Consider the following 17,368-nt stretch of genomic DNA (forward strand, 5'->3'; position numbering starts at 1 on the left):
ATACACTGTGTAAGATGCTCCAGACTCACAACACTGCTTCTTTATGTGTGCTCCAAATGTAATACATTATGTACAAACTGGACTGGGTCCAATGTCCCTTCAAGCCGATGGTCTTTATACATGCATCCCTTGAGTCTTTCTATCAGACACATCTCAGCAGGGTACTCCTTACATACACAACGTCAGTTACTTTGTATTCTTCAAAGACTGGTTTAGATAAAACAAGATGTAGTGGAAAATCTGCTATGAAAAATAAGCATTGTCGTGGTCCAAGTTAATATGGGCCAATTTTAGTATACTATAGTCTCAGAGAAGGTTTCATAGAACCTGCGGCTTTAATTCGAGCTGACTGGGTTAGATGACTTATAGATATAATATCAAGAGACGTTTGATTTTATTCTGTTCATTGATTTATTTGGATAGGAGTCCTGAAAAATATTTTTGGGGGAATCCTATATAATGTGCTCTGGGTTGGAAATGATTTGTATTTTCTCGTCTTCAACTGTGGACTGACTGGACTGACACAATATAACATCTACTCTGAGTTTATCAATACCTCCATAATAAACCAAGTGTGTAACAATATATATTTTGTAGTTGCTTACATTGTTAGTAAGTCCCTCAGTTGAAGAGCAAAAGAAGGACACATGAAACACATTCATATTAATTGACATTCATTCAATGTGGTTGTGTTGCATTAAGTGGCACCAGGTTTGTATTGTTAAGAAAGTAATAAATATTGCAGTTTATTTTACAGAATACAACAAAAAATACATTGTTTTCAACACTTACTAGATCACTGAAAATATTGCTTCTCTTGAGTCTGAAACTTGACAGAAAACATTTTTTTGCCGACAGTTATAAATACATTTAGTTTAACACACATTTTTCTCACACGTAATACCATAACACATTCAGAGTAATTTTCCAAACTCTTAGGCATCCCAAATGGCACCCCAAATGGAGCCCTTCTCCCTATATAATGCACTACTTTTTGACCAGAGCCCTTTGGGCCCTTGAGCACTATATAGGAAATAGGGTGCCATTTGGGATGGAACATTAGATCTTTGAATAGGGGGGATTAAGGTTTCTCAATAGGTGGGGTGTTGAAGCAGCCCTTAGGGATGTTGGCGTGGATGTCCTCCAGGTTCCTGATGTCGTCCAGGATCATATCAATATCGAGGTTGAGGCCAGACAACCTGGCCCTCTGGCCAGCCTCCTTCTCCTCCAGGTCCTGAAGCCGAGGCCGGAGCTGTTGGTTGACCTGGCCACGAGCACTGGAGATGGACTGCTCCAACTCACCCAACCTCTCCTCGTCCACACTGCCTGGCTTACCTGTTAGGAGAGGAGAGGAGGGGGCGGGGCGGGGCGGGAGATGAGAGGAGAAGACCAATGGTCAGCACCAGCTTAAATCATAATGTCATAAATATGTGCTTTTATGACATTAATATGAAGATAGGACAGTGAGTGAAATTAGACAAAACACAAGTGGTTTTGTTTTGTTTGAGTTAGCTGATTGTAGTTGTTGTGGGAATTTACCGATCATGCTCAGGAGGTTATTGATGACCAGGAGTGTTTCTCCCACTGCATCTCTAGTGTGCTTGGCATTGATGTAGGCACCCGTTCCTCCCATTAAAGCCTGAGGGAAAGAACATTACAAAGCATTATAAATATTACAGACCTTTCATTTGGAAAAATGTATTTCTTTTAAGAACCATTTGTGTGTGCTGGAGTTGTGTACTGGAGTGTTTCACATGAATCCTTTATATTGACACAGGTTTGTTAATGTATAATATATCATATCTGAGGGCATCACACTAAAATGGACCTCTGCAGCTCTATCTCTCTGTCCCTCAGCATTGGCCCTCTCTGCCGCCACTTTGGAAACAGTGGCTATCGCCTGGGTCTTCAGGTCCTGCACATCCCCTTTCAGCTTGGTGGCGTCCTTCAGTAGATCAGCGGGAGCTACTGGTAAAGAGCCGGACATTTCCTGCGGACAACAAGAAACAGTCAAATGAGCTCATTTTGAAGTTTCCATGCGAGTATTTTGGTTGTGAATAGGTCATGTCTTGAATTGAATGGGCTCATATGCATAAGTGACTCGAAACATTAACCTCATTGTTTCCCCAAGAGACATTTTCCTTCTAGAGACTCTAGCTAAATGCACAAGCTGTGGATTAGCATATGAACCCCAGTTGGATATTTCAATTGAAAGGAAAGAGTCTGTTAGTTAGGGTACCTCCAGTCGAGAGACCACAGCTTCCAGCCTGCTGAATGTGCCCAGTGCATCGTTGTAGTCATCAGACACACTGCCTATGATGAATAAGGTCTCTGTGTTGTTGCCAACAGCTTGCTGAATGGTGGCATTTATGCCAGGGAGTCTCTTTATGGCCTCGTCTGCCAAAGCCTTGTTCTTGCTGATCTGGCCGTCAAACCCTGTAGGATACAAGAGATTTAGACATAACCATCAGTGTTTTCTGGCAGGTGTATCTGTAGTGTATCAATATCTAGATATTTTTTTTTGTTATACAGTTTTAAATACATTTGCTATGTTGTAGATACTATGTCATAAATATGTGCTTTTTAGATGAGAGAATCGTTGTATTCGGTGCAAAGGACACAAAATAAAATGTTATTGATTAACTTACACCTGCTGTAACCTCCTATAGTGCTGCTGAATGTCATTATTGATTCAACTGAGAAATATAAGCTCAGATATAATTACAGTTACTGTGTGTCTGTGCTTTTCTAATATGTGGGCCGGCCTTGTCACATAATGTGCTGATAGTTTATTCATATTTCTACTGTGCTGTAGTTGGAATAACACCTATAGAAATGTGAAAGTCATACCTCTGAGCATCTCCAGCGCATCATCCACCCCATCAATGTTGTCTGTGATAGCCTTCAGGGCCAGTTCTGTGTCAGCCTTCGCTGCATTCGCTCTGGCAAGGAGCTGGTCATATTCCTGTACGAGAGAAATACCAACAATCAACATCGTGCCAGTTATTACCATTTATAAGGGTTAGTGAAGTCATTAGCGAATTATACAATATTGAAATACTTCAGTTGGATAATCTATCAGTGAATTTCAGACGTCGCAGGAAAGTATTTCTCAGAAACCTTTGAAGTTGGAATATAAGATATGATATACTACCAATCCTACACAGAAAGTTTTCTGAAAGCTGATGAGTGAATAGTGAAAGGCCTCAAGTGTACCTGTTGAGCTGCCTTCCCCAGGGCCAGGAGGTCCTCTACTGCAGCCTTGTCCTCCTGGGTCTCCTCTTGTAGCGCCTGGTACTCTGTCAGATTTTCCTCCACCCGTTCCCTCAGGCCATCCAATTTAGACGCCACACTGTCAATGTCCTTTTGCCAGAAAACAGGAGCTCATTCAGACTCAGCGTGTTGTGCAAGTGTAATTACTGACGCACTAGATTCCTCACCAGTTAGGTTTTAATTAGATCTCCTCCCCCTCTTTGCATTTTTTGCTGACTCATGTCCTTGATTGTTAATTGCTTTGTTATGTTTAAATGTAAATTAGCAAGGATTTTTTTTTTTGATCTAGCTTTACAAACATGCCATGAGACAGGTTCAGTTGCCAATGGTTAGACACAATGATTTCATACTGTTCATAGTGAAAGGTGTTGAAATTGAATGCTCTTTTCAGCTCTCTAGGACACAAGCACATTGTGAGGGAATCCTTCTCTCCTTCATTTCCAGGACGCAGACACTGTATATCTATCAATATTTGCCTATTATGATTTTTAAGATATCTCAGAAGACTTGACCTGAGAGTAGTCACCAAATAGAGACCAGAGAAATGAGCCTGCTGAGAGGCCTGTTCTGCTCAATACCTTGAGAGGACCAGGGATGTTCGGCTCCAGGGAGGCTATCTGCTCCAGGGTGTCAGCCGCCATCCTGCTCTCATCTTGGGCAGAGCTGCTTAGGCGAGTGGCCAGGCTCTCCATGGCCTTCACCTGGGCTGAGTTCTTATCATACCTGACCAGAGGATAACCAAATATAACAAATATCAATATAACAACAACGGTTCATCAATTATGTTATTATGCAGAACATTACATGGCTGGTAGTAGAGGATATATCGTCTACTGTATTTAGAGAGGAGATTGACATGAGTTTCTTACTTGGTTTTGAGATCACTGATAAGCTCTCTGATCTTGTTTTCCCCTGTCATGACAGTTCTCATGAGTGCCAGGGACTTCTCTGACTCTGCAAGAGCACTGTTTGCTGTCTTCTCCACTGTCCCCGCTTTGCTCTGATGTCTAATAAACAGTTACAACATAGAGTCATCCTTAGCACGACAAGTCATTTTCTGACATGGGATTCTCCAGTCTGTATGAATGTGACATGGAGGGGTGCAGTACTCACTTTTCAGCCAGGCCTGTTGCTCTCTGAACCAGAGTAGAGAGGCTGTCTGTGTCCACTTCTGCATCACTTAAAGGGAATTCCTAACATCGGGGTGGAAGGTAAACACTAATGAAACAGATCACTAACACGCATACATTGACATATTAATATCTCCTTACTCTCATGACATCAGTGATAAAAGTAGAATACTACTGTACTACTATATAACTCACAGCTTGTTTGATGTTGAGTCTTGCCTCTTCTAGTTTGCGCCGCACATCATGAATGAGTGTCTGGATATCAGAGACCTGTCGTTGGTACCTCTGGTCCTGCAACTTTATGTTGTTGATGGTGTTGGAGATCACCTGGATGTCTCTGCCTTCACTCAGCTGGGTTGTACTGATGTCTGAGAGCCGGGCCTGTAAGTCTTTCTCTGATTCTATTCAATAGAACAAAACAAAACAAGTCACCAACATGAAATCTTTGCACTTCACATATAAACCGAAAGCTTCACAAACTGAATGTGAGATGCATTGGGGTGTGACAGAGATACAGTGCATGGACAGTGATTCACCATGTTTCAGATGCCTGGTAACCATCCTGAATGGTATTAACATATGTTGACTAATTAGAAAATGACTAATGCTCTGATCCTTTAAGTATCTATGATGTATAACTATTATAAATGACTTACCAGAGAGTGTCTGTGCATTTCTCTGCAGGTCTGTGACTATGTCCTCTGCTGCTCTGATGGCTCTCTCCATCTGGGCGTCGTTCACTGGCAGACTGCCACTCTCCGTACCCGTAAACAGAGTTTCTATCTCCCGCAGTTTACGAGTGTACCCCTCCATCTGTGACACATGACCCAATGGGATAGGAAAGCTTAAATAGAGCTTATGAAAGGTTATTCTCTGGTGATAGATGAAAAGATAGCTGGCTGGAGGCCAGCCCTCACACAATATTTGGGTCTAGATTGGCGAGATTAATTAAAGGTTAACAAAAAAACTTTTTTTTTACCTCTGCAATACTTTACTGTAGGCCTACATAGTACATTCAGAATATGTAATTGGAGGCAAAGTGTGAGATGGAGCAGTAGATTCAAACCCTGAAAGGTATTCATTATGAAAGAGAAATAACTTCATAGGTTAACTGTTGTGTTTCAATACTTCAACTAGTCCTCCTTTCAATTCCTCCTCCCACACTACAGCCTGAGGGGAGGGAGCACCCCAAATGTCACCCTGTTCACTATTTAGTGCACTACTTTTGACCAGGGCCCTTGGGTTCTGGTGGACATTAGTGCACTATACAGTATATGGAATTGGGTGCCATTTGGGACACAACTTTCATCCTAGTTCACAGGATGCGTAGGCAATGTCAGAGAGAACACACCCCACACAAATATTTCATTTGCCTGTCAAGTACTTTCCCCTCCCAGGTAGAAGTAGTATATTTACAGAGAGGACCTGATGAAGAAATGTTCTTGCAAAAATACTAATGCCAGATCACAACTTGTAAGAAGACACTCTAAATCTCTTCCTCTCATAACAAAATCCTTGTACAGCTATTCTTTTGTTAACCCACTAAGCTATAAGGATGTTGAATCAGCGACAAGGTGAGCACAGTGAAGCCAGAACAAATACCACAGCCAGCAGCCTTATTTCTGGTCCAGTTATTGTGTCCGCATCTCAAAAGGAATCCTATTCCCTATACAGTATAGCCTAGTGTACTACTTTTGACCAAGGTCTGTATATAGGGAATAAAGTGCCATTTGGGATGCATACTGTGCTGCCATTTAATAATTGGAGAGAGCACAATGACATGTTGGACCTGAATGGAAAAAGAAGACATTGATCAAATAATCCCAGTGGATTTTACCTTGGTCTTGACAGGGTTGAAGCAGGAGGGACACGCAGAACGCTGGCACTTCAGACCCTCAAAGCCTTCTCTGCATGAACACTGGCCCTGGTTACCGCATTTGTTGTACAGAGAACCCTGGGAATTGCAGCCACAAGCTAGAACGCAAAATGAAAAACAGTTGTTAAAATGTATATAAAATTGCAGACAATATTTGACTGTTAGAATCTAAAGGAGGAGCTATGTGCCTCATGTCTACGTGTGAAAGAGCTGGATATGGGGAGCCAACAACGTGCTGTCCTTACGTTTGCATGCCTCTGATGGCATGCTGTGGTGATATCCATCCAGGCAGCTCTCACAGAAGAAGCCAGTGGTATGATTCAGACATTTCAGGCACTCCCCTGTCTGCGGGTCACAGCTACTGACACCGTTGCACTGGCAGCGTCGACAAGGCCTTTGGACGCCATTTTCCCCCAAGGGATTCCCATAGAAACCATCCTGGCAGGTGTCGCAACGTGAACCTATTGAGAGTGAGAAGGGAGGAAGAGGTACAATATGAAATATCAAATATGCAAATAGCTGACATTGAATGATGAATGCCCTAGTACTCTATCCCATTTAACAGCCATGGTCTGTGACTGTGTCCCAAATGACATCCTATTCCCTATATAGTGCACTACTTTGACGATTTGTGACAGTGACTCACCAGTGGTTCCAGGTGGACAGAGGTCACACTTGACCTTCACGGTTCCTGGGCTCACAGAGCAGGCAGCTCCATTGGGACAGGGGCATTTCAGACAGGACCGTGGCTGGGCAGGGTCATTATAATACCCCAGCTGGCAGGTCTGGCGACCAGGGGTCTCATCTGCAGAGTAGCAGTCTCCTGTGGAACGGCACAACACAAAATCAGACACACACAGACACTTTCATCAAGACATTATTTGTCCTGCATTACATTATTTTCATTATATATGAACATTATATTTCAAGCATTGATTTGAACTTCTATAACTTATCCAGGGAATGGCATATTGCAAAAGGACGTTTGTTCTGATGAAAATCAGCCAAATCTCATCATTAATAGCAACAATACAAAATATATTAACACAAACATACAGTAACACTTGGACAAAGTTAAAACGTCACCTACCTGTTTCAGAGTCACAGCTTCCTCCTCTACAGCTGCAGGGCTCACAGGAGCTGTATGGACCTTTGCTTGGAGAACTTCTCTTATACCCTGAAGCACACCTCTCACAGAACTGGCCCTCGTATCCCACTGGGCAGTTACAGTTCTGGACCCAGGCAGCAGGGGTACCGGCCCCCTGACGGGCAGACTCCATATGTACATTGTCAAGGTAACCGCGCCCTGCAAAGGACAATAAGGTATTGAGCTTTATTGAGGGATTGACAAGAGATGAAGAGAAGGCAATGTGTTGAGGATGTGTACCAGTGTCATTTTTGATAATTGATTTAGAAAGATTACATAATAAAAATTAAAACTACTGAAATAAACTTGATATAAAACTGTTCCAAAGCACTTATTTACGATCCAGGAATGACTCTAAGGATCTGTTTATGCAAAACAGTAACCAATCTCATAGTCTCAGTCATACAAAAATAAACACTTACCATTTTCCCCAAATGTCCCACGGATTTTGATGGCAGTCAGATTCTGGAGGAGTTTTTGAAACTGGAAAGATGACAGGAGGGGCCTCCATTTACTGCTCTGTTGCTCATCCAGTCTGAGAATGAAAGACACAGCATGCAATGTTTACCCAAGACGTGCACAGACTCATAAAGCATGAGGGAACATCAGTATTATGCTTATGGATTTCACAGTCACACTTTACACCACCATGTCCTTATTACTGTAGTTATTGCTGTAATTACATTGTAGCTATTGTAATTATTCATCGTTACACTGTATATTTTGCTTATCATGAATATGAGAATAAATATGGAAACATGTATTTTCATGGAAGCAAAAACCAGTGTTGTTACTGTATTAGGCTACTATTATGGTCACGATGGTGCAGTTTGTTGTGAGACAGGATTGGATTTGACCAATTAGAGATAAGCTGCTTTGCAACCAGCCATTTCCCCTTAATTGTAATTAACTTGAATCAGACAAGCAGATGACCCTCTGGCTTACTAACTGTTATCAAGCTTTTACATTCAATCAGTGTGAGAAAAACATTGACCCCTTCACACTCCACATTCACAATGTGAAATTGTGTATAATGTGTTTCTCAATTGTTATCTTTGGCATCCATCTCACTATTCACACCTGCATACTTATCTCCTGCAGATCAAATTATGTTTGTACCTGCCCTGAGATGGACTGTTTCCTATCAGTCGGTACACTTGGTACCCCCATAGCTGTGTGTTGTACACAACTTGACTTTTTTCACATTTTGTTATGTTACATTTTGAGTGTCACTGATCTACACATAATAGCCCATAATGTTAAAGTGGATTTTTGTTTTTTTGAAATGTTTATAAATTAATAAAAAATGAACAGCTGAAATGTCTTCAGTCAATAAGTATTCAATGCTTTTGTTATGGCAAGCCTAAATAGGTGCAGGAGTACGAATATGCTTAACAGGTCACATAATAAGTTGCATGGACTCTGCTTGTGTGCGTTAATACTGTAGTGTTTAACATGACTACCCCATCTCTGTATCCCACACATACAATTATCTTTAACGTCCGTAAGTCAAGCAGTGAATTTCAAGCACAGATTCAACCACAAAGACCACTGAGGTTTTCCTATGGTTTGCAAAGAAGGGCACCTAGTTGGATAAAACAAAAAAAGCAGACATTGAATATACCTTTGAGCATGGTGCAGTTATTCATTTTACACTTTGGATGGTATATCAATGCACACAGTCACTAAGCAGATACAGGTGCCCTTCCTAAATCAGTTGCCGGAGAGGAAGGAAGCTGCTCAGTGATTTCACCATGAGGCCAATGGTGATTTTAAAAGAGTTACAGTTGAATGGCTGTGATAGGAGAAAACTGAGGATGGATTAACAACATTGTAGTTACTCTACAATATTAACCTAATTGACAGAGTGAAAAGAAGGAAGCCTGTACAAAATTAAAATATTCCAAAACATGCGTCCTGTTTGCAATAAGGTGCTAAAGTAATACTGCAAAAAATGTGGCAAAGAAATTCACTTTTTTGTCCTGAAAATAAAGCGTTAAATTTGGGGCAAATCCAACACAACATATCACGGAGTACCACTCTTCAGATTTTACATTTACATTACATTTAAGTCATTTAGCAGACGCTCTTATCCAGAGCGACTTACAAATTGGTGCATTCACCTTATGATCAATTATTTTCATAATTGATCATTTATGATTTCTTATTTTCAAGAATGGTGGTGACTGTATCATGTTATGGGTATGCTTGTCATCGGCAAGGGATAGAGAGTTTTTTGTTCGATAAAAATAAACAGAATAGAGCTAAGCACAGGCAAAATCCTAGAGGAAAACCTGGTTCAGACACTGGGAGACAAATTCACCTTTTAGCAGGACAATAACCTAAAACACAAGACCAAATATACACTGGAGTTGCTTACCAAGACGACATTGAATGTTCCTGAGTGGCGTAGTTATAGTTTTGACTTAAATCAGCTTGAAAATCTATGGCAAGACTTGAAAATGGCTGTCTAGCTATGATCAACAACCAACTTGACAGAGCTTGACAATTTTTTTAAAGAATAATGGGCAAATATTGTACAGTCCAGGTGTTTAAATCTCTTAGAGACTTTCCCAGACTCACAGCTGTAATCACTGCCAAAGGTGATTCTAACATGTATTGACTCAGGGGCTTGAATACTTATCTAATCAAGATATATTAGTGTTTTATTTTCCATTAATTAAAAAAATACATAAAAACTTTGATATTACAGACTATTTTGATTAGATCGTTGGGCAAAACAAATGATAATTAAATCAATTTGAAATCCCACTTTGTAACACAACAAAATGTGAAAAAAGTAAAGGGATGTGAATACTTTCTGAAGGAACTATTCATAACTTCACGTTTTGCTTAATGCTAGTATCAAGCTTATCTGTCGACTACAATGCTTTGGCTGATTCCCACCTGAATGTGTAGGTGATCTTCTGTCCACAGGGGACGATGGTCCTCAGGTCTCCCAGGGAAGCTGCCACTCTCAGCCCAGATCCCTCCAGCACCACATCAGCCGTGGACGGGTGGCGAACCCCTCGGTCCAGCCTCAGGGAGAAGGATATGTTCTGACCGTAGCTCAGCTCCTGGTTGCCCAGGTAAGAGTCTAGCCATCACAAAATAGAACAAGATCAAGATAATTTTAGGATCATAATAATTGATGAACGGGGACTTAAAACCCATTACAGTCCATGCCCTGTCTAAGCTGGAGGGGAACCATTTAGCTATTTGATTTTGAATTTTAAGACCCCTTGAAGTCTAAAAAAATATATATAAAAATGTATCTGATTAAACATTTTATTTGGCCTTACTGCTATTAGCACATACAAACGCATTGAATGACAGATTCACTACATGGAACAACAGATAATCCCCCCCTCCAATAATGAAAAGGAAGTTTATTCTGAAGTGTCTGTCCTATATCTGAGAGATATAAGAAAGATCAGGAAACATTTGTATTTAACCCTCTATTTTTGTCACTAAACAGTCTCTATAGATGCTTCCATAAATGTTTCCAACTGGTACTGGGGGAACTTCAGATGAGTCTTGTGAGGCCTGTGGGCTTCCTAGAGCAAATCAACCAACATGTACGCATTTGTGAGAATCGTACCTTTCCACAGAGGGGTCATATTAGTGTGTAGCTTTTCAGACAGAAATTGGCAGATCGGCTGTATCGACTTCACACGAGTCCCAAGATGCTTGTGGGGTTTTTAGCAAAACCGAGAACACCATCGTGTTCGTGGGAGTCTCATCTTTCCATACAGGGGTCATAATAGTTTGTAGGCCGAACCGTTCTAACGTTACAGATGATTTTGTGAGCAGACACATTTTTGGGATGTCTCATGATCTGACAAACATAGCTCCAGCTCTGTCATCTTTCACCGCAGATGCAGAAGTACGACATTGGCGGATGCGGTGAATTGAGACGCATGCCAATGCAATATATCTCTAGCTTAAATTGACTGATTTTTATGGGGATTTTTGTATTATGCTAATTTGATTTCTGTGGGGCGCACACATCGACTCTAGGGGGTTATTATTGTGGATGCATGTGATGTAACATATACACTACATGACCAAAACATCTCATTCCAAAATCATTAATATGGAGTTGGTCCCCCCTTAGCTGTAATAACATCTTCCACTCTTCTGGGAAGGCTTTCCACTAGATGTTGGAACATTGCTGTGGGGACTTGCTTTCATTCAGCCACAAGAGCATTAGTGAGGTCGGGCACTGATGTTGGGCGATTAGGTCTGGTTTGCAGTCGGCGTTCCAATTCATCCCAAAGGTGTTTGATGGGGTTGAGGACTCTGTGCAGGCCAGACAAGTTCTTCAACACCGATCTCGACAAACCATTTCTGTATGGACCTCGCTTTGTGCACGGGGGCATTGTCATGCTGAAACAGGAATGGGCCTTCATCAAATTGTTGCCACAAAGTTGGAAGCACAGAATCGTCTAGAATGTAATTGTATGCTGTAGCGTTAAGATTTCCCTTCACTGGAACTAAGGGGCCTAGCCCAACCATGAAAAACAGCCCGAGACTATTATTCCTCATCCACCAAACTTTACAGTTGGCAATATGCATTGGGGCAGTCCGTTGGACTGTCAGATGATGAAGCGGGATTCATCACTCCAGAGAACGCATTTCCACTGCTCCAGTGTCCAATGGTGGCGAGCACCACTCCAGCCAACGCTTGGCATTGCACATGGTGATCTTAGGCTTGAGTGCGGCTGCTTGGCCTTGGAAACCTATTTCATTAAGCTCCTGATGAACAGTTATTGTGCTGACATTGCTTCCAGAGGCACTTTGCTTCCAGAGGCAGTTCGGAACTCGGTAGTGAGTGTTGCAACTGAGGACAGAAGATTTTTACGCGCTACTGGCTTCAGCACATGGCGGTCCCTATCTGTGAGCTTGTGTGGCCTACCACTTCGCAGCTGAGTTGTTGTTGCTCCTAGGCTTTTCCACTTCACAATATCAGCACTTATAGTTGCCTAGGGCAGCTCTAGCATGGCAGAAATTTGCCTAACTGACTTGTTGGAAAGGTGGCATCCTATGACAGTGCCATGTTGAAAGTCACTGAGCTCTTCAGTAATGTCATTCTACTGCCAATGTTTGTCTGTGGAGATTGCATGGCTGTGTGCTCGATTTTATACACCTATCAGCAACAGGTGTGGCTGAAATAGCCGAATCCACTAATTTGAAGGGGTGTAAAAATAAGAGGGTACAGAAGTCAGGGCTAAGAGCTGAGAACAGGAAGCAGGGAAAGCAGCACTCACCAGGGGCATAGAGGTAAGCAGGCATGATGTCTTTTGAGATGACCTCAATGTCTTTGTGAGTGGGGGACCAGCGGAAGTGGACTTGGGATGGGGTCACACCATGACCTGTGGCCGCTCTCCACCCCTCAGGCCCTGAAAAACAGAAGATTCACACACATTTAAATAACTTAAAATTAAATATATTTCAGGTGTTTATGTTCTGATCAAGCGTATGGGTGTTAAGTTACCATTGTCGAATGTTGAGGTGATTGTGTGGACTGAGTAGCCCGTTGCTGGGGAGCACTGGGTCGAGTGTCCATAGCAAAAGCAAGGTAGAGATTGAGCGGTCACTGAGTTGTCTGCGAGCTGACCACTGCATAAGAAAAACATGAACACACATTTGAATTAGTCAATCTTTATTCTAAAATTCAATAATGAAAGGAGAGGCAATACAGTAGATCCTTTTGAAGTCCTCTCAGTCCTTTCATTTTATGCCCCTATAATTCCATTCTTGTACTTACCAAACAGTACAATGTAAGTAAATGTAAAATGTATTTTACCTGTTAGCACAGCCATTTGAGCTGATAGGTGTTCCATTGGGGCATCGGTCACATTTATCCCCTTGTGCTCCCGCTCTACAGCTGCAATGACCTCTACTGTCACAGTGTGATCCTACAGAACCTGGAAGAAACCACATTGACACCAAACATCAGGGGCCGTATTTATAAAGAGTCTCAGAGTAGGTGTGCTGAACTAGGATCTGTTCCACGTAATCTTACTCATTATGATCGAAAAGGCTAAACTGTTCCTAGATCAGCAGACACTTTTGAATATGGGCCCAGGTATTGTTATCATTCCATGTCCCCTCCTGTTCTGTTCACTCACCTATACGGCTGCAGTTACATGGCAGACACCTGTTTCCTTCCCTCTGGTGGTGGAACCCCTCCTTGCACCTCTCACAATGCCTTCCCTCAGTGTTGTCTTGGCAGTCCACACAATGGAGCCCCCCAGAGTCAGGCAGGCAATAACGTGACTTTCCATTGCATTTACAGATGTCTGCTACAGGGGTGACATACACATTGTTCAGACATTTGTGAGCACTGTGTATAGAATCATAAAAACATGAATTTGAGTATATTTGTCAGCCTATGCGATAAGCAGTCACCCCCTCATAAAGTCTCTTGAACACCGTGAAGAGTTAGCTATTGCACTTTGACAGTCACATAAAATGGGGAAATGTTTTATTATGTAGGCTACCATCTTTATACTATCTAAGGAGGGGTTGGCAGTAGCACAGCCTCAGTCTTTTCTCACAGTGAGGTAAACTACCGTCAGCAGGCCCAGATCCCATAATACCTTATTCCCAAGTGATGAGAAACGAGAGATACTCACAATAATATCAATTATTCCTACTGTGGGCAACAACATGTTTGCAATCAAGCAAATGTCAGTTTGTTTGCTATGGTAATGGTTTGTATCATCATAGCAAACCCATACTGCCACAAATATTTGACAACCATGTTCCCAAGCATAAGCTATCCTGAGGATATCAAGTTCTCATTTCACACACTAAACGATAGCTCTGAGGAGTTCCTGTGGTGATGGCAGGCTGCTGCATGTAGCTGTTTTGGTCGATTGGGTAATATAGAAAGGTACACAGAGCTCAGAACCTAAAGTCGTCATGCCCTAAGAGGAGATAGACTTTACCCATTACCACATGAGTCATTGCCTGCATCCCAAATGGCACCCTATTCTTATTCAGTGCACTACTATTGGGCAGGGCCCATAGTAGTGCACAACATAGGGAATAGGATGCCATTAGGGACAGAGTCATCAGCGATGGAGTGATTCAGTGCCTCCAGGTCGATATGGTTGCCCAAAGGCTTAACAACACTCAGCTCAGAAGCTCCAGGACTTAATACCTATATCTGCCCCACCTTATCACCTCACCACAGAGTAAGTAACATTAGAAAGTGTTGATGATTTACTCTATTCGCCAAGAGTACCACAAATAAACATATCCACTTTCACATAAAGATCTACTGTGAGACCTTCATAGACTATAGAGGCTCTGTAGTATTATCATGTTTCTTATAAACACAAACCCCTTTCTCCTGAATGCATACCTGTATTAAATATCATTAGAAGAAATGTGCCATTTTGATATCTACTGCTATAGTTACAGAGGCAGAATATACAAATACAGGTATATAGGAATACAACAAATGCTGCAGGTAGGCCAATTAGCTACAATAGTGTTTTGAAGGGCACCTCCTATCATCTGAGTATGAAAGAAGTCAAATAATTCTAAATGCATGTCCCCAATTCGAAAGCAACAACCTATTTAAGGAATTTTTTACAATTCATTATTACATTATTCAAGGCTAGCAGAGAGGAAAGATAAAAAGGTAGTAGACACTCACATCCTCCATAGCTGTACGTTCCTTGGACAGACAACCAGGTACAAAGAGAAAGTCCACACAGAAATATCCAACTGCTCTTCATGGTCGCAGAAACTCTAATAGGAATGAAGTACATCAGTAGTCTCATATAACATAAACTAATGGGCTTATCAGGCCGGCTACACCTGATGCTTCTGCTCAAGATACCCAGGTGAGCTTCTTTTAACACCTCCCCTGTGGCAGGCTGTGACACGTCGGGCACAGTCTCTCAGCTGGAAGGTTACTCACTTGTGATTCAGAGCCAACACACTGGCTGTGCCCACTCGCTCACAGGAAATGGCTGGCTCTGTATCACTATTGTGGAAGTTGTCAAGACGTGAATAAAGGGGAGCGTTGTTTGATGCAGCATGAAATAGACACAGTCACTCACTCAAGGTTTTTAAATACATTTTTACACCCGCTTTACAATTCAGTAGACATACTCTGAAAGACAATGGCAGAATGTGAATCAATGCTTATAATGCTTGTGTATTTTGACCTTTTCAGCAAAAGCATAATTACTAATCATCTCAAACCAACATATCTGACATAGGTAATTGTTGCCAATTATTATGAAGGGTTTGGTATTGTTCTGCTGATGATTACAACTGAGTAGCCAAGAACATCCTGAGAAAGAACCTGTAAAAGCTGCTATATAACAAATTATAAACTGGATAGCTTGGGTCCTGGATGCTGATAGAGCATTTCAGCCATGTGTATATCAGACAATTCACCACAGATATGACACAAAAATACATATTTACTGGTTTATTTATGTTGGTAACCTGTAGATAATAGCAATAAGGCACCTCTAGAGTTTGTGGTATATGGCCAAAATACCACACCCCCTTGGGCCTTTTTGCTTAAATCTAACATGAGGCACCTACTACAAACTAACAGTTGAAGCTGTACGTTTCTTCAATAATGTGTTTAATGGTTTTCAATAAATGGCTCAACATGATTGCTTTTTTTATCCAGGAAGTCCCATTGAGGTCAGAACATCTATTTTATAAGGGAGACGTGGCAACTGTTCAATCCATTGTCTATAATCTGCGAGGGTCTGTTTTATTTGGAAACCTGAATATGTTCCTGAGCAACAGCACTTTGGAGAGACAACATTCCCTGAAGTAATAATAGCTTTTTCCATCTCCTCAAATGGTTGGCAGTTTATTTACCAATCCACAATAAGAATGATTCGCCCACTTTGAGTCTGAGCATATGGACAGTATTGTTTGGCTTTGGAACACTCTGTAAAAGAATTAAGCATAATAACATGACAAAATGGAACGAGTCAGTTACAGGTGAAAGAACTGAAAGACAAATTCAAAACTAATTTCACATACTGTATACAGTATTTAATCATATTTGTTCAATTTACAAGGCAACTTTTTTAGTCACCTGTTCAATCGATCTGATATTTTTCTTTTGCCTCCTTGGAAATAAGTTTCCATGACTGAAATACTGTACAGATTCATTGAATGTATCTTTCATTGTTCTATAGCCACACCCTTGGTATCAGACGTGTGGCCAGACAAACAGCAATAGACATCCATCAGCGATGAGTAGATTCCTGACAAGTGAAAAAAGGTGCCTAAGGGCTATGAGTTTAGCACTGTTTGCAAATGACTGCCACACCCTTATAGTGTCATTATCTGACACAATGTATGCAAGTCATACACACACTCATACTCACACACAGACGCAAACGCGCCCTAAAAGCCACACCATTCCCGACACACACAGGCCCCTGCCAACACCACACCCTCAGCTCATACACACACACAAACACACAGAAGCTCCATGGTGGTGATTTGCTGTATGTACAGGAAAACATGAAAACACGACACATGCAAGAAAGCAGTTTGACATTTCTTAACTGTGCAGTGACACATGAAGACTGTGTCAATTCAGTGATGCAAAATGCGCTAAACTGTGTCCAATGGCTTCAATACAGTAACAGCGGCATTCATATAGACGATATTGCCATAATCAATAACAAGAATGAATGTTGACTGAATTATTTGTCTTCTAAAATGGAACGAAAGACAGGGCCTGTTCCTATAGAAGAAGTCTATTTTAATTCTTAATTTCTTAACTAATTCATCAACATGCTTTTTGAAAGATAGCTTTTTATCAATTCAGATGCCCAGATATTCATAAACAGGGACGCGATCAATGAGGGCACCAACCAACATGCATATGCACAAATAATCAGATACTGATTTTCCAAATCACGTAAAAATGTAAATACT

The 17,368-nt window shown here is 41.4% G+C and overlaps 1 protein-coding gene across 1 annotated transcript; it reads right to left on the reverse strand.

Moving 5' to 3' along the window:
- Window positions 1–657: 657 nt before the first annotated feature.
- LOC106569065 (laminin subunit gamma-2) lies at window positions 658–15,368 on the reverse strand. Its single transcript, XM_014140011.2, has 22 exons — window positions 15,099–15,368; window positions 13,561–13,734; window positions 13,236–13,356; window positions 12,924–13,048; window positions 12,697–12,828; window positions 10,334–10,523; window positions 7,849–7,961; window positions 7,370–7,585; window positions 6,926–7,102; window positions 6,525–6,740; window positions 6,241–6,377; window positions 5,060–5,216; window positions 4,599–4,804; window positions 4,387–4,466; window positions 4,143–4,280; window positions 3,852–3,996; window positions 3,217–3,363; window positions 2,851–2,965; window positions 2,240–2,436; window positions 1,829–1,990; window positions 1,540–1,639; window positions 658–1,335 (listed from the first exon to the last, which is right to left on the reverse strand). Exons 1-22 carry the CDS (start codon window positions 15,223–15,225, stop codon window positions 1,082–1,084), a joined length of 3,429 nt encoding a protein of 1,142 aa, XP_013995486.2. The 5' UTR covers window positions 15,226–15,368; the 3' UTR covers window positions 658–1,081.
- Between the last annotated feature and the right edge of the window lie 2,000 nt (window positions 15,369–17,368).

This window comes from Salmo salar, chromosome ssa14 (assembly GCF_905237065.1).
Source record: "Salmo salar chromosome ssa14, Ssal_v3.1, whole genome shotgun sequence".
Classification (NCBI taxonomy): domain Eukaryota; kingdom Metazoa; phylum Chordata; class Actinopteri; order Salmoniformes; family Salmonidae; genus Salmo; species Salmo salar.